The following is a 16,488-nucleotide window of genomic DNA, read 5'->3' as shown; positions in this document are numbered from 1 at the left end:
AAGGGCATCCTAACCGTTAGATATTACTATTACTGGAGGCAGGGTGACAGGAACAAGGGCACACGGGTGACATGGACAATGCAGGGACTTAGCTCTTATTGAAACCAGGTACGAACTGTCACGGTGACAGGCACCTGATACCATGTCTGGCCACAGAGCACTCACCAGTGTTTTAAAAACAAATGAGGGGCGCCTGGGTGGCTCAGTCGGTGAGGCATCGGACTCTTGATTTGGGCTCAGGTCATGATCTCACGGTTCTGGAGATCGAGCCCTGTGTCAGGCTCTGAGCTGACGGCATGAAGCCTGCTTGGGATTCTGTCTCTCCTTCTCCCTTTGCCCCTCCCCTGTGGGCTCTCTCGGTCTCTCTCAAAAGTGTGTATTATGCTAAGCAAAATAAGTCAGTCAGAGAAAGATAAATATCATATGGTTTCACTCACATGTGGAATTTAAGGAACAAAACAGATGGGCATAGGAGAAGGGAAGAAAAAATAAGATAAAAACAGAGAGGGAGGCAAACCATAAGAGACTCTTAAAGACAGAGAACAAACTGAGGGTTGCTGGAGGGGTGTTGGGTGGGGGGGGGATGGGCTGGATGGGCGACGGGCATTGAGGAGGGCACTTGTTGGGATGAGCACTGGGTGTTGTCTGTAAGTGATGAATCACTAAATTCTACTCCTGAAACCGTTACTACACTGAATATTAACTAGCTTGGATTTAAATAAAATTAAAAAAAAAAAACAACAAAACAAAACAAAAGGAATGAGGAAGAGAGAGGGAAGTTCTGCAATAGGTATTCTTAAGTAGAAAAAGCAAAATGTAGGCCATACTTGCAGAATGGTCCCAGTAACATAAATAAAACCAGGGTCTAGGTCTCTGTACATCCACGTGGAGATAAACGCACCGAGACGTTTGGCAGAATACCCCTTCGTCACCTGCGGGGAGGTCTGTGGAATGGACAGGGCAGAGCAGAGTGAAAGGGAATATTCACTATATTTAGCTATATAGTTTTTAATTTCGTGAACGTATCTTCATTGTAGAAGATAATATTCTAAAATCGTGTTGGTAAACTTTTAAAGGAACAAACACTTTTTTTTTTTAAGACCTGGCACCAAAGTTTTTCTATCCCTGCTCATCTCCCAGGTCAAAAGAACTACTGAATGCAGAAGAGGGCACGGCCTGCTCTCCCTGGGGTCAGATCTCCTTTAAACCATCTTGGGTTTTCAAGATTCTCTGCGTCCTTCCTTAGTCTGGGCTCAGCAAACCCACGCTTCTGTTAGACTGTCAAAACTGATTCCCGGATGCCTGTGTTTTCCTTCACATTGGACCATCTGCTGTCCCCAGTAGTCAAATTTACTGGGTTTTCCTTTCATGGAAAATCAAAGTGCAGATAGGACGTAAAAGCTCGCTCTGGACTCTGAACAGTCCCCTGGTCGGGGGGCTCAGGGGCTAAGGTGGTCTCTCCTTCCTGGCCTTGTTCTCAGGGACAACCACAGCCCAGGGGGTCACTGCAAAAACCCGTCAGATGCTGTGGGACAAACAGAAACTCTGCCAACTCGTGTTCCTAAGATGGTGTGGAGTGACAGGGAAAATCTTTTTTAAAGTCACACTTACTGAGGTATAACTTATATACAATAAAAATTACTCTTTTCAGAGTGGATAGTTGATGAGTTTTACAAACATAAACAGACATGTAACCACCACCACAGTCAAGCTACGGAACATTTCTAGCAGCCCCAGAAGTTCCCTCCTGTCCTCTGCCACCAAACCCCGCCCGCCCTGCCCCACCCAGGTTTTGGTTTTGAGTTTGTTTTAGTCTGTTCCCTATTCAGAGAGCTAAGCTATTTTTTTTCTCTTTACTTAGCCTTCCCTACTAAGTATTATCGCTGTCGTCTATGCCCTGTGAGGCATCTTTTCCGTCAGGTCTCTGCTTCATTGTCTTTGTCCTTGAAACTGCAAGAACACCTTGGCCGGCCCTGCGCCACCCACTCGGCTTCCAGAGCGACAGCCTGGCCCTTCGCAAGCCCGCAGCAGCCTCCCCTCTGCCAGCAGAGAACGCATCACCCGTACCGCTGTACGGCAGAGGGGGCTTGGCCACCCGGCCCCGCGCTGCCGAGGTCTGGGATACAGTTGCCCAAACTCCATCTCTTTTCCCACCTTCAGCGGGGATGCCGCCAGATCCCAACGGGTGACATGTAGTTCTCTAGGCGGCACAGCCTCGTCTCCTAGAAGGCCCGGTATGCCATGACATCCCTGTTCTCTGCCTCTAGAGCCACCAACAGAGGCCCTTCCTGCCCGCCCTCAGCAAAACAAAAAGGGGCGGGGGGAGCTGTTTCCTTTCCCTGCTGCAAGGAAACCGAATTCTTTTGGCCAAGTGCCTGCCAGGCTGACCCAGGTGGATTAGTTTCCAAGTTGGCACTTACACGAGTGACAGAGGACTCTACCTCTGGCCAACCTTCTATCCCTCTGCGGGATCCCACACTCCAGCTGACCCGCTGGGGTCCATGAGGCATGTGGCTTTGGAGGAGAAGCCATACTCCTTAGGAGCTGCCACCTCTCCGCCCTGCCCAGGAGTCTGCCTGCCCTGTCTAGCGGGACCACCCCAGGCCCACTGTTTGGATCCTCAAGGAAGCAGGTGCCAGGTCATTAATGCCTGTGAGAGATACGGGGGTGGGGGAGGAGGAGCAGGAGGAATAAGAAAACCTACAGGGGGTGGTGAAGGTGTGTCACCAGTGGGATGAGAGGCGGAAGGAAGGAGGGCCGGGTAGTGAGAGTCACAGACCATGGTGCAGCTCTGAGAAAGTCCTAGCCAGCCCCAGGGAGAGTTCTGGAGGAAGGATGGCCCGAGAGGAGTGTTCTGCCGGCCAGGAATGGCTTTGCCGCCACGGGCTTTAGTAACTGGCTGGGTGCTGCCTAGACACTGGGGCAGACCCTGAAGGCTGCATCGCTGGAGGCTGTCCGCCACGTCCTCTCTTGAAGGGTGAGCTGAAGGGTGTGCCCTCGGGGCTGTCCCTCCTCCCGAGCACCGCACGGAGACCCTCCTGGCTGACTGATGTGGGCGCCCTCCTGCCCAAAACCCTGAAAGCCAGACACGCGATCTGCGCCCTCAGCTGCCCACATCCTCCTAACACCTCAGCGGGGTGCTTGAGGCGCTGGTGGCTGCTATAGAAAGAAGGCACACACCTTCTCCCTTTCTTAACTGCCGAGCTGGACCCTCTTCCGGAGCAGACACCGTTAGCTCCAGGGCAGAGTTGAACCGGTTCAGGAGAGGGCAAATGGCTAACCAGGTTCTGGCCCAGGAAATATCCCAGGACTCTGCTCAAACTCGAGTCAGAGCCATGCTGGACACAGGGTCAGGATTCCTGCTCAGGGGGGAATAAGCTCACGACAGGCAAACTGGGTCTTCTCCGGAACGTACGTGATTTTAGGTCACACGTCAGCCAGAGGGTCCTGGTTACCGACAAAGGACACGGCCTGCAAGTCAGGACTCAGGTTCCAGTCTTAGAACATGACCTTGTGCAAGGGCTCTTGAGGAACAGAATTCTCATTGGTGAGGGGGAGGGTCGGGCAGGGGTCTCACAGTCAATGCCTGTAGCGGCCAGTTCGAAATGTCAGTGGGGGGACATGCTGAACCGCCCCAACCTAGAGGAGCTGTCATCTCTTTGCTCAAGCCAATCACCACCATAGGAGCCATGGCTCCAGATCCCCTAATTTCCTCAGGGAAGCCAGAAATCTGGGTATAATGTGAAACCAACCTTCCTTCTTCCTTCCTTCCTTCCTTCCTTCTTTTTTTTTATGTTTATTTTTGAGAGAGAGAGAGAGAGAGAGAGAGAGAGAGAGAGAGAGAGAGAGAGTCAGAGTGCAAACAGGGGAGGGGCAGACAGAGAGGGAGACACAGAATCCGAAACAGGCTCCAGGCTCTGAGCTGTCAGCACAGAGCCCGAAGCGGGCTTGAACGCACAAACCGTGAGATCACGACCTGAGCCGAAGTCAGACGCTTAACCGGCTGAGCCACCCAGGCACCTGAAACCTTTCCATTTTTAATGCTGATAATTAACTAAACAATTTAAGAAGTGTGTAGGCCAAATCAAATGTCCTATGGCTCAAGGTCAGCCGAGAGGCCTCCAGTTCATGACTTTGGGGGAGATGCCCGCGTAGGTCCTCTCAGTGACTTCCTGTCAGGGAAAACAAGTCACCACTGACTGTCCCTAGGTGTGATCAGAACTAACCTTCATTGAGTGCTCACTTCTTGCGAGACACCTGACGTGTAGCAGGTCGTTTGCTCAGCCCAGAGCCGATGAGGCTGTAATCACTTTCTACCTCACTCTACAGACGAGGAAACCATCGCACAGAGAGGTGTGGGAATGTGCAGGTACAGCATGGGAGAGCAGAAATGCGAACGCGGCATCGCCTGCATTCTTAGCCCCCGCGTCCTCTGCTCCGCTTCCTCTCGGGTGATCACGGACTGCCGAGGGACACTTTGCAGGCAGCAGCCCCAACAGCATCCAGGGGGATTCCGCGACTGGTACTTAGGAGGGCGTCCCAAGATCTCTGCCTTGTGTCCACCCAGGGCTGTGGCTCCCCCTGGCCCTGCTTCACCAGGGGTGCTCCCTTACATCAGACCTCCAGCCGGCTGGCAGGTGGAATCCACCGCAGCCGAGATCTGGAAGAGACGGTTTTGCAGGACTCTCACTGGTCTTTTCTCAGCCCCTTCATAGCCAGGTGCTTTCTTGCGGAGGGGACCCCCTCCTCCCCAGGGCAGTGCTGCCTGCTGCAGCTGTAGCAGATGTTCCTGGGCGTGCTGGCCAGCCACCGTTCTGCGGGAGCCAAGAGCCCCAGCAGCCTGGGAATTCTGGGCTAATGCTCAGCCCTGGCATGGTCCCCTCTCTCGCTGACCCCTCCGGTCCAGGCCACCACGACAGATGCCGGGAACATATGCCGGGAATTAATTCACTGCGTCACAGCCGCAAGAGGGACGGCCGCTTCCTCCATCTGGTTCCACCACCCCTGCTTTCTGATTTCTACCTCGCCAGAAGAAAAGTCCGACTTTTCCGCCCTCACTTGCTCCTAAGTCCCCTCCACCAGGCTTTCTCTTCAGTACTCTGAGCCCACTGCCAAAGGTATTCGACTCCTGGAGAAGCCCCTCCTTGCCCGCATCTCAAAGAGCATCAGAGGACCGAGAAGAAGCCCAGAGTCGCTCTTTCCAGCTTTTCGTCTCCAGATAGCTTATGTCTCAGCTGTGCTGGAACTGATGAGTGCTGTCTTCCCCTTTTCTGAAGGGAGGTTCGTCTCTCTCTTTCAGGAGCCAGAATCTTGCCACCCGTCCAGTCTTCCCTTACGTCTAACTCAAATCACTGTTACTACAATTGATTTTCTGCATAGCACCACGCAGCTGAACTTTGGGAGCATGTGGGCGTTGTTATTTGTCGTGTTCATTCTGTCCTCTAAGGAGGGGTTGGCAGGCTTTTTCTGTAAAGAGCCAGACAGTAAATATTTCAGGCTCTGTGGGCCACATGGTCTCTGTCGCAACTAAGTTCTGCGATCGTGGCACAGAGGCAGCCATGGACAATATGTAAACGAGAGAGCATGGCTGTGCTCCAGGAAAACTTTTACAGGAACAGCGGCAGCTGGATTTGGCCCGTGGGCTGCGGTTTGCGGACCCTGCTCTAAGCAAACCAACACCACCTCTGTACTTCTCGGTGGACATACGAAGCTCCCTCTGTCCCCATTTTCATCTGCACTTTGCAATGGATGGCTTGGGGTTCTTCCACTCTTCTGGAGAGCCTCTGTGATTTTCAGCGCCAGTGCTTTGAAAACACAGATGAGACCTATTTCTCTACTAGTTTGTGAGCCCCTTGGGGTCGGGACCACGTCATATTTGACGTGGAACTCTTGGAATGCGCGAGGGGCTCCATAGAAACTCAAACAACACCCCTTCTTATCCTGAAGAAGCTTACGGGCTGGTGGGGGAAACAGACAGATGAGCTCTTCACTCTCAAAACCGAGATAAGTTCAATGACAGGAGGGAAGGAAGGAAGGAAGGAAGGAAGGAAGGAAGGAAGGAAGGAAGGAAGGAAGGGAGGAAGGATGGAAGGATGGAAGGAAGGAAGGATGGAAGGAAGGAAGGAGCAGATTGCACCTCCTATAAACTGAACTACCACCTTTGAAAAACTTAAGGGGCACCTGGGTGACTCAGCCGGCTAAGTGTCCCACTTTGGCTCAGGTCATGAGCCCATGGTTTGTGAATTCGAGCCCCATGTCAGGCTCTGTGCTGACAGTTCAGAGCCTGGAGCCTGCTTTGAATTCTGTATCTCCCTCTCTCTCTGCCCCTCCCTTGCTCACACTCTGTCTCTCTCACTCAAAAATAAAAAAACACTAAAAAAAATTTTTTTTAAAAACTTAAGGAAAAATTACAAGAAAAAAATTGAGTACTTTATTAATCCTGATACCCTAAAGCACTGAAAAACAAACAAACAAAATAAAACTGATGCCCTGAAATCCAGTTTGGCAGTTTCTTAAGAAGTTAAACGTAAATAATTCTGAAACTATTTTGTTTGCCCTTTCACATTTTTTGAAATTTTACATAAAGTATGTAAAGAAACAGAAATAAAAAAAAGTTAAACACAGCATAGACCCAGTAATTTTGTTCCTAGGAATCTACCTAAGAGAAATGAAACCAGGGGTCCACACAAAGACACGTACTTGGATGTCCACAGGGGCATCATTGATCATAGCCCCAAACTGGAAACAGGACAAAAGCCCATCAACTGCTGAATGGATAAGCACAGTGTGGCGTGAACCCCTACAATGGGACACCGTTCAACAATCAAAAGAACAAACCACGGACACGTGCTATGACGTGGATGGACCGTGAAAACCTGTGAAGTGAAAGCAGCCCCGCATCATATCCATTTAAATGCAATTTCCAGAAACAACAAATTGACAGGGTCAGAAAGCAGACGAGTGGTTGCCTTAGGGCTGGGAGCGGGAGCAGGGATGTACCGTAAACAGACAGGAGGGAACGTTGTAGGGTGATGAACGTCAGGACGATGGTGATGGCGGCACCGCTTTGTAAATTTACTAAAATCAATGGGTTGTGTGCTTTCAGTGGGTGACTTTTAAGGCGTGCATATTGTACCTTAATAAAGTTGCTACAAAAACAAAAGACCCTGGTGGCAAACCATTCTGGTAGCAGGAGAGGAAATGAAGGTGATATCCCCTAGCAAAATGCACTGTCGTTGCAATAAAACATCCAATGCGACTTAACCTATGTTCATTTTTCTCTTTTCTTTTTTTTAAAAAAATTTGTCTATTTTGGGGGAGAGAGAGAGAGAGAGACAGCACAAGCCAGGGAGGGGCAGAGAGAAGGAGAGACAGAATCCCAAGCAGGCTCCACGCCATTAGCTCAGAGCCTGATGTGGGGCTCGAACCCATGAACCGTGAGATCATGACCTGAACCGAGATCAAGAGTCAGATGGTCAACTATGCTCCCAAGCGCCCCTACCTATGTTCGCTCTTTGAGCCCGTCCAGTTCTAAACTCGAAGAGTAGTCAGCTTTAACTGGGCAATCACAATCCCAGGAGGATAGTGCTGGCATCACGCCCATTTTACAGATGAGAAAACAGGATCAGAATAGGAAAGCACCTCACTCAAGGACCCACAGCCACCAGTGGGAGAGCTGGGACTGGAACCCAGGCTGATTCTGGAATCTGTGTCCTTTGCTCCTGTGCCCTATCCCTTCCCCCACCCCGCCGCACCCCTCCCCAGCTATTCACACCCCCAATGGCTCTTTGGCCCTAGGAGAGAAGCACAGCACTGCTTGGACAAGCCGAGCCAGGATGCTCACCTTCCTCAGCTCACTGTAGCAAACACTACCTTTCATTCAGGTCTGCAGGGCCAACGCTGCGAGGAGCCGCCCTCACCACTAAGCAAGAAAGGCCCTGATTTACAGAAGCCACACATTTCGGTCAGGCAACACCGAGCAGGCACCAGCATCAGTTTCTGTCTGCAGCACATGGTTCCTAAAGCCTGTCTGGAGTGCGTTGGGGTTCAGCAAATGCGAGCCAACGATCAGGGACAGAGATGACCTCAGGTTCAGCGACAGGCCTGCCCACATGGATTTCTTGCTTGGACTTTTCATCGGTGCTGCAAGTTTCCAGGGCGTGTTCCACGCAGGGGTCCGTGCCGTGGGGTCCACTCCCTCCAGTGACACGAGCATTCCCAGGCCTCCTCGGCCTCATTCCGTGGCAGACAGAGCTCATGGTTTCCCTCTCTCTCAACGTAGCAAGAACTGTCCTGCTTTTTCCAGGCAGAGGCACCAACAGGCCACACAGCAGCTTGAGTTTCCCAAAGGCTGCCCGGCGAGGCCAAGGAGACCTGGAAATGCTCGTGGCACTGGAGGGAGTGGACCCCACGCCCCCTGATGCCCTCTCTGCGATACGCCCAGGCTCCGGGTGCAGCCAGACAGAACATCTGCTCTCCCCTTGCCCCCCCCCCCCACCCCATGCACGCTGACCTGCCAGCGTCTGGTCTGCACGTACTGTCCTCTCTGCTCAGAACACTGTGCAGTCTTGTCATCCACTTACCAGTCTTGTCATCCCTTTGCCTTCTTCAGGTCTTTGTTCAAATGTCACCTTCTCAGTGAGGCTTCCCCTAACTACTCCATTTAAAATGTATAACTCCTGGGGCACCTGGGTGGCTCAGTCGGTTGAGCATCCGACCTAACTTCAGCGCCGGTCATGATCTCACAGCTCGTGAGCTCGAGCCCCACATCAGGCTCTGTGCTGAGAGCTCAGAGCCTGGAGCCTGCTTCAGATTCTGTGTCTCCCTCTCTCTCTCCCTCCTCTGCTTGCACTCTGTCTCCCTCTCTCTTTCTCAAAAGTAAACATTAAAAAATTAAAAAAAAAAAATCGTAACTCCTGATCCCAGCTTTAATTTTCTGCATCTATCACCATCTGACAGGCCATGTGTTTGATTTATTTGTCCATCCTCCCCCGCCTCCCCCCCAGCAGAGGGAAGGGAGTGTGGCTTACCTAGTTCTCTGGCTGCAGCACCTACGACAGAGCCTGGCTAAACAGCAATCCAGATCTCACAAAGGAACAAACTCCCCCGCCAGGGCCCGGCCCGCGAATAGCATCTCTGCAGCTACCACCCAATGCCAAAGATGCCACGGGAGATTTTGTCAGAGAACAGCTGGAGCTTCTCAGCTGCTCGGGGGGTGACGGGAGCCCGCCGAGGTGCTCCATGGAGGAGGCAGCATCCCTAGGACCCGTTCCGTGCCTCCCCGACGCGCCTGCAGAAAACCACACGGTGGGTACCTGTAGACGTTTGTCCGTTCTGTCACACCTCTTGAGCCCTCTTCTAGGGAGGCTGGGCTGGGCGACACTGCTGGTTGGAACATAAGGAAGATATCTCAGAAGTCGGGTAAGAACTAGGTCGTTCCCTAGGACCCCTGAAATGCTGTGTAAAGGACGAAGCCGACAGGTGACAGGAGACTTGGCCACATGTGGCCTGAACGTGACTCTCAGCTGGGCTCAGCTCATATGACTTAGAGCTGTTCCCCACCCAGGTCATCTGTACCTTCCTGGGGCCGGGACTCTGCAGCTCAGCCGTGTTGAGAGGCTTCGCCCCCCTCTGCCCTGTGCTCTCTCCACCGAAAGAAGGGATGCCTGGCGTGGGGGGCGGGGCTTGGTCAGCACGCTGCGAATTCGGCCTGCTGGAAATTCGAGGACGTTCCCAAGCTGGAGGCGGCAGAAGATTCCTTTTAACACAAGTATTAGAAGTACAGAGGTGTCAGAGAACTTGGTTTTGAGTTCCAGCACCGCCACTAAGTAGCTGGATTATCTTGGGCAATCAATCTCTTTACCTCTCTGAGCCTCGGTTTCCTTATCTGTAAAATGGGATAACAAACATTATGTGCTTCACTGGGTGGTTGTCAGGATTAAGCTAGATGATTCGTACGTGCTGAACCCCGTGCCTGGCACATGGTGAGGGCTCATGACACGTTAGACCTTGCTGCCACTGCAATCGTAAAATAAAGGGAGGAAGGATGTCGACCCCTAGCCACTTGCTCAGGCTGGCCACAGACCTCCAAGGTTATCAGAGTCCCGAGGCGGCTGAATTTGCTAGTAATTAAGGTACTAGAAAGACCTTTCTCCTTTGGGTTTCAGAATGGTGCTCAAGAAAAACAAGCTTGGACACAAAGTTCTCAGTGACCATGGGAATTATTCCAAAGAGGGGCTGGCCGGGCTAAACGTGTGACTCTGGAAGAGGAGGAAAAGGGGCCCCAAAGCCACTAAATCCCTGCGTTTATAATTAACAGCCACACAGTCTCTTTGCTGGCTCTGGAGCCCTCGTGGCTCACTGGGGAAGGGCACTAGTAGTCATACAAAAATAACCCCCCAGTGGGTTTTTGAAGTGTTGAGCCTCTTTGTCTTACTGAATTTTAATGAAGGGCTTTCCAGGCTGGATGAGAGCAGCACTCGAGCTCCCCGTGGCCGTGGCCGAGGAGCGGGGCTTAGTCAGCGGCTGCCAGCCTGCATGGGCCTGATCCAAGGTGGCATCTAGGGGAGGCGGGCAGGGAGATGTCCCTGTCCTCAGATGAGAGGTCTTGGGGGAGAAAGAGAGAAAAACAAAAACAAAAGATGTCTCTGTTTAGAAAGAGGGCTGGGCTCTGCTCCAGATGTCGGCATGGTTTGCAAACAGGCAGCGATGATGCTTCGGGGGGCAGTGGAGACGAGCGGCTAGTATCTGAAAGGTCAGAGGGGGTCCCAGGCTCCCCGAGAGAGGGCATTCTGTGGGATGCTCGGAGCGGGCAAGCCGGCCGCTTCTAATGAGAGCTAGCATCGAGGCTCTGGGAGCCCGTGGCGGAAAGGAAGGGCGTGCCTGGGGAGCCCTGGGCATGGGCTGCAAGAAGAAAGGAGAAAGGGGGGTGCTGTGAGAATAGCTCCCGAGTCCCGCTGTGAGGAATGGCTCGCCTTAGCGCGCCCACTTTTTGCCGTCTCCTCAGCTAAGCTGCCCGACAGCATGAAGGAGACAGTAAAATTTCACTAACGTAACTGAACGTCTGCAGTAAGAAAGGCGTCCTGCCAGGCCCTCCCCGGACCCCGGCAGGTAGCGGCTTGCAGCCTCCCATACCCCTGCTTCCAGGTGCTTCCAAGTAGACAGGTGCTCCCGGGAAATGCTGTGGCTTCTGTGAACCGAACACTTTCTAGAAGGGGCGCCATTCCTCTCCCCCTGAGTCTAGCTTTCCCTCATGCTCTTCAACAGCGGGGAGCAAACCCGTCAGACTGTTTAAAAGCTGCCCTCCTCCACTCTTGACGAATCTTTCCAAGAGGCTGCTGGAAAGAAAAGGAAGAGATGGCCACAGCATAAAGCAATTTATTACACTTGAATGATCCAACATGGTCTACTGAAAATAAGCATTTTTATTACAAAATATTCCATACAAAAATGCTAAGCTACCGGCAAGCTTCTTCAGCTGTAGGCTTATCGCGTTTTTTCAAGTCCGAAGCAGAAATTACTCTGTGCGGGGACAGCAGTCTGCTGACCGCCGAGGGCTCAGGTGTGCGTGGGCTGTCCCACGGGGTCCTCCTTCTCCGCCTGCAGCAGGTCCCATTCGGTGAGGAGCTCTGAGGACACCTCGGTGTACAGACGGTCCCAGTCCCAGCTGACGTCATCCTGCCCGGAGAGGCAGCGCTGGGTAAGATGAAGGCAGAAGGCCTCTCCCCGCGGTCACAGCCGACCTCCCCCACCCTTCGGCCTGGGGGAGGCAGAGCTCACGCTGGGGAGCCGGCCGGTCGTAGGGATGACGCAGCCCACAGGAAGGAGCTTCTGCTGCTACTGACCTCTCGGACTTCGTGCTCTGGCGCCAGGACTTTGGTGAGGAGCTTCAGGTCAATCTCTCCATCCTGTGGATGCAAGGATGCAAACAAACGAGCAAGCAAACAAACCGGCTTGTGTTTCTCCGGGGCGGGGGGGGGGGGGGGGCGCTCCGGACACCTATGTCTTGCAAAGTGAGGAGGGTCAGGTTGTGTGTGGTGGAACTTCCCAAACCGAGACCTGCAGAAATGCCTTAAAATGAGGAAAACTGTGAGTGGACCTCGTAGCCACTGAGGAATGAGGGAATGCCACAGCATCCTACAGGTTGGACATTCTTTGCAGGAAGGTCAACACCAAGAGGGCAGGGCGTGACAGCGCCGGATCTATAGGGCCGCGGTACCTCCTGATGCCGGGGGGGGGGGGGGGCATGGAAGCAGGTGGGAGCCTGGCCCCGGGACACACTGGGACAGGTCGGGCCCAGGGATGCTGTAATACCCGAGGGGAATGCCTCCGGCAAAGGGACTGTCGCCAGGCGGCCCCAGAGACAGGCAGAGGAGATGAGGCCCGGAGCCCGCCCCTCTGCGCAAAAGCTGCCGCACTCACCAAGGTCTGAAAGGCTGAGTACTTCATGAGGTCATTGTCCAGGTCACGGTAGGTCATCACCCGGTTGACCTGGATGCTGCAGGAAAGAGAGAAGGTGAGGAGGAATCAATCCCAGGCAGGACGGGTTCCAGGCGGGCTGCCGGGCCACCATCCCCAGAGCCTCCCGGGCAGCGAGGAAGGACCAAAGTGGGAAGAATATGCCTAATAACACGGGAACCCGGGCAGGAACCCATCACCAGCAACTTCCCATCTCCACTCGGGGCGGGGGAGGGGGGGGCGGGGAAGCAGCCCCGCTGTACGCGGTATTGGGCATGTGTTCATTCACATGCTCTCCGCCTCCCGCCAACTCCACACCTAATGTAACGTACCTGGGGGGGGCTGCCACCTGCAAAGCGAAGTCTTCTTCCTGTACTTCTTCCAGATCCGGAATAACGGGAATATCTGCAACGAGAGGAGGAGAAAGAACTGTGAATAGGGAGGGATCTCGCCCGCTTCTCCGTGTATTTACCACCTTCAACATGCCAGCGGGGGCTAGGACGGATACTCAGACACAGTCTCTGGCCTCCAGGGTCCCCATCTAGGGCTGTGGTACTGAACTAGAGGTGTGCCTGAAACCAAAGGTGGGCTGCAACCGTTTCCGAATCCCAGGCGTCACCCCAGCCACCTGCTGGATTAGAACCTCCTGGGCGGGGCTCAGGATTCTGTCCTTTTTCCTAAGATTTCTTTGGTGATCCTGCTGTACGCTCCAGGTTAGGAGCCCTTGGAGTGGCCCTCCCAATGAGAAATGTAAAGAAATGGGAAGAGAGTCCCCGACTGTACTTGGGGAAGTTTACATTGGAGGAGCCGGAGAATGAGCCACCTCATGACCGAGGTCCACCCGTGCATTAGCTCGTCGTAATCCCTGCAATCGTCACGGCCGTCATGGCCCTGAGCCTGACTCTGAAGGACATTTCACACCTAATGAGATGAAGTGGTTCCCCAGCGGTGTCCCTGGGCTCAGTCTTGCCAGGTCTGATATAATAAAGAATGCCGATTCTAAAGAGGACACGTCTCTTGCCGGGTCATGGAGATTTCCCTTCTTCAAACTGTACATGTGAGACAGACGTCCAGACACAGGAGGACATCTCGTTCATTAGTCCAACAGAGTCACGCGAGCAGAGAGGCTGAGAGAAGCAGAGAAGCAAGTGGCGACTTCCCCAAAACAGCCCCTCTTGTCACGGGGACAACCTAATGCCCCAAAGAAGTATTTCCTTTTCCAAATGAGCATCACTGACTGGTTGAGGGGTTTTCTTTGTTTCAACCGGTCGGAGTAGAAAAAGAGAGGGGGCAGAAAAAAAGGCCAAGTGGAGAGACACCATCCTAGAATTCCCAATCCAACCACAAACATCAGGAGGAAAAAGCCCAGTGAAGACTGAATAGTGAAGAAACTCTTTGTTTTTGCTTCCATGGACTAAATTCAATTTTATTTCATTAAAAAAATGTTTTTAATGTTTATTTATTGTTGAGAGAGACAGAGCATGAGTTGGGAAGGGGCAGAGAGAGAGGGCGACACAGAATCCGAAGCAGGCTCCAGACTCCGAGCTGTCAGCGCAGAGCCCGACGCGGGGCTCGAACCCACGATCTGTGAGATCACAACCTGAGCTGAAGTCGGACGCTTACCCACCGAGCCACCCAGGCGCCCCCAATTTAATTTTTAAATATGTTTTTTTTAAATTTTTTTTTAACATTTATTCATTTTTGAGGGACAGAGAAAGGCAGAGTATGAGTGGGGAAGGGGCAGAGGGAGACACAGAATCTGAAGCAGGCTCCAGGCTCTGAGCTGTCAGCACAGAGCCCGACGCGGGGCTTGAACTCACGAACTGCGAGATCATGACCTGAGCCGAAGTCGGACACTCAACCGACTGAGCCACCCAGGCGCCCCCCCAATTTAATTTTTAAAAGACATGCAGAGTCATTCCAAGAACAGCTGGGAAGACCCTTCTGCCACTTTCAGACTATTCATTATTCAGACTTTGCAACTGCTCTGGTCCAGCTAAGCCTGAGTATATAAATGTCAACTCCGAGCCTGGTGTCTTTATTACGGCCTCCGACTGCAGAACTACAGATGCCGCACCTGGAAAGAGAGGGAGGAGGTAGGCAAGGGAGAGACGGAGACACAGAAAATAAGACCGAGAGTTAAAGGCAGTGATTAAAAGAATCAAAAGGGCTTAAGAAAAGGAATGGCTGAGAGGGGAAATAAAGAACACTCACACACCACCCCCAAAATAACGACCCATGTTCGGCAAGTCCTCTGTCCAGAAAGCAGCTGTGGAGGGCTTAGATTCTGCCTCTCCGTCCTGCTGAAGAATTAGACGTGGAGTCCTCTAAGATTCTACCTCTTATGCTAATAGGAATTTTGCCTTCTTGTTCACTCTCGCTCTGCGTGATTAATGCCGTCCACGGTGAGAGCCGCTGACAGCACCGTCCCTGAGCCCGGGCCGAGCGGCGGGGCAGGGAGGAAGCTGGCTGTGCCACACGCCATCAGCACTGTGACAGTGTTGGAGCGAGCCAGTTAGCTGCCCCTGGCTCGCCTCGGTGTGGAGTCCAGCCTGAGATGAATATTCAGAAGGTGGCAAGAGAAGGCCCCACGCTGGGCTTAGGGCTCAGGACGGGGTCTTCCCCGAGTCCCCTCTCCCTCCACAGGGTTAGCATTTGGGTCCTGTCAACTCCGCCCCGCTCCTCCCGGCTCTGAGGAACTGCACTTCTGCCCAATGTCCACTCCGACTCCTCACGGGCTTCCCTCCTCGTCCCCGCCCCCCTCCTCCAAATGCGCACAAAGGAGTGTGGGACTGGCCCATCTGTGACAGATCAGAGGTCAGCCCGGGCCTTGGCAAAGGGGCCTCTCAGAGTGGCACTGGTGAGGCCGGCCACACAGTGGGATTTCTCTCTAATTGGAAGCCCGGTGCCCAACAGAACCCGGTGAACCGCCTGAGTGGGACAGAGCCAGCGATGACAGCCAGGCTGAGGCAAGCTGGACCATTCCGGTGCGGTGACAGCTTGAGCCATCGCAGCAGAGTCGGGCCGTCCAACTCCCGGCCCCCGTGGAACAGGTGGCCGTGGAGCCGGTTTGGGGCAAACTTCAAAGAACTTCACAGTTTTACAGTTCCTGATTTACTATCACAGACAAGCTTTCATGTATACGTAACTTGTTCGGCCTTGCTCCTTCCCACCTCGTCTTCCCCTAGAAGATTTCAGAAAACGGACTTGCGAAATCCGCTTCTTCACAAAAGTATATACCGGGAATGCTCGGTTATGGCCGCTTGGCCTGCAAGTCTGGACCGGTGACCCAGTCTGGTTCAGGACCCCAAGCGTGACTCTCGGAACGTTACTAATGTAACACTGTATGTCAACGGTGCTCAAATAGAAGACAAATTTCTAATAAGATGAAATAGAAAGCACGTGATTTTTAACAGAGACGGTAAGAGGAATACAGGGGGTCTGCTCTAGCGCTGCTGAAAAGCTACCGCTATTTTGAAAAAATGTTAATGGTTCTATTGACTTCATTCTCCTGTTCTTCTGCGCTGCTAAAAGCAAGAAGAACATGAACAGAAACAGTGAGTGGGTTAAGTATATGGGCAGGACGTCCATCCCGTGGTTAAGACGCAGGCTCCAGAGGCAGGATGGGTGGCTTCCAATCCTGGCTTCCCCACCTACCAGCTGTGTGACTATCCTCTCCGTGCCTCAGTGGTTTCATCTGTAGAAGGGGGAATTTCGCCTCCCGCATACGGTTGTTACAAGCATTAAATGCCATCATCTTTACAAAATACTCACCATACAAAATGCCAAACTCTGCTCCGTGCATAATAAAGATTCTAGAGCTATTCTTATTCGCTTAACAGATCAAGTGTTGAGCCTGCAGAGAAACTATATGCTCCACCTTCAGCGTCTCATTTACTCTTGCCCATTTTGCAGGCGAGGACAGTGAGGCTCAGCAAGATTAAGCAGCTGGCGTGAGCTGAGATCATCAATAACGGACAGCGCCAGGTTTCCGGCTCCGTCCGACTGCAACCCATGAGCTCATCCTCGCCC

General features: G+C 52.9%; 1 protein-coding gene across 4 annotated transcripts in view; it reads right to left on the bottom strand.

Moving 5' to 3' along the window:
* Positions 1 to 11,360: 11,360 nt before the first annotated feature.
* Positions 11,361 to 16,488, bottom strand: part of IFT43 (intraflagellar transport 43) — an 82,126-nt gene continuing 76,998 nt past the window's right edge. For 3 of the 4 annotated variants that reach the window (XM_043556683.1, XM_043556684.1, XM_043556686.1), the window contains 4 exons: positions 12,789 to 12,861; positions 12,421 to 12,496; positions 11,779 to 11,906; positions 11,361 to 11,676 (listed from right to left, as the gene is read on the bottom strand). In XM_043556683.1, coding sequence (XP_043412618.1) covers positions 11,457 to 11,676; positions 11,779 to 11,906; positions 12,421 to 12,496; positions 12,789 to 12,861 — 497 coding nt within the window. In that variant the 3' untranslated portion in view covers positions 11,361 to 11,456. The remainder of the gene's footprint in view (positions 11,677 to 11,778; positions 11,907 to 12,420; positions 12,497 to 12,788; positions 12,862 to 16,488) is intronic. The other variant, XM_043556685.1, reaches the window with a different exon arrangement.

The sequence above is a fragment of the Prionailurus bengalensis genome, chromosome B3 (genome assembly GCF_016509475.1).
Source record: "Prionailurus bengalensis isolate Pbe53 chromosome B3, Fcat_Pben_1.1_paternal_pri, whole genome shotgun sequence".
Taxonomy (NCBI): domain Eukaryota; kingdom Metazoa; phylum Chordata; class Mammalia; order Carnivora; family Felidae; genus Prionailurus; species Prionailurus bengalensis.
Note: the sequence above shows the minus strand (reverse complement) of the source record. Positions and strands in the feature narration are given on the sequence as shown.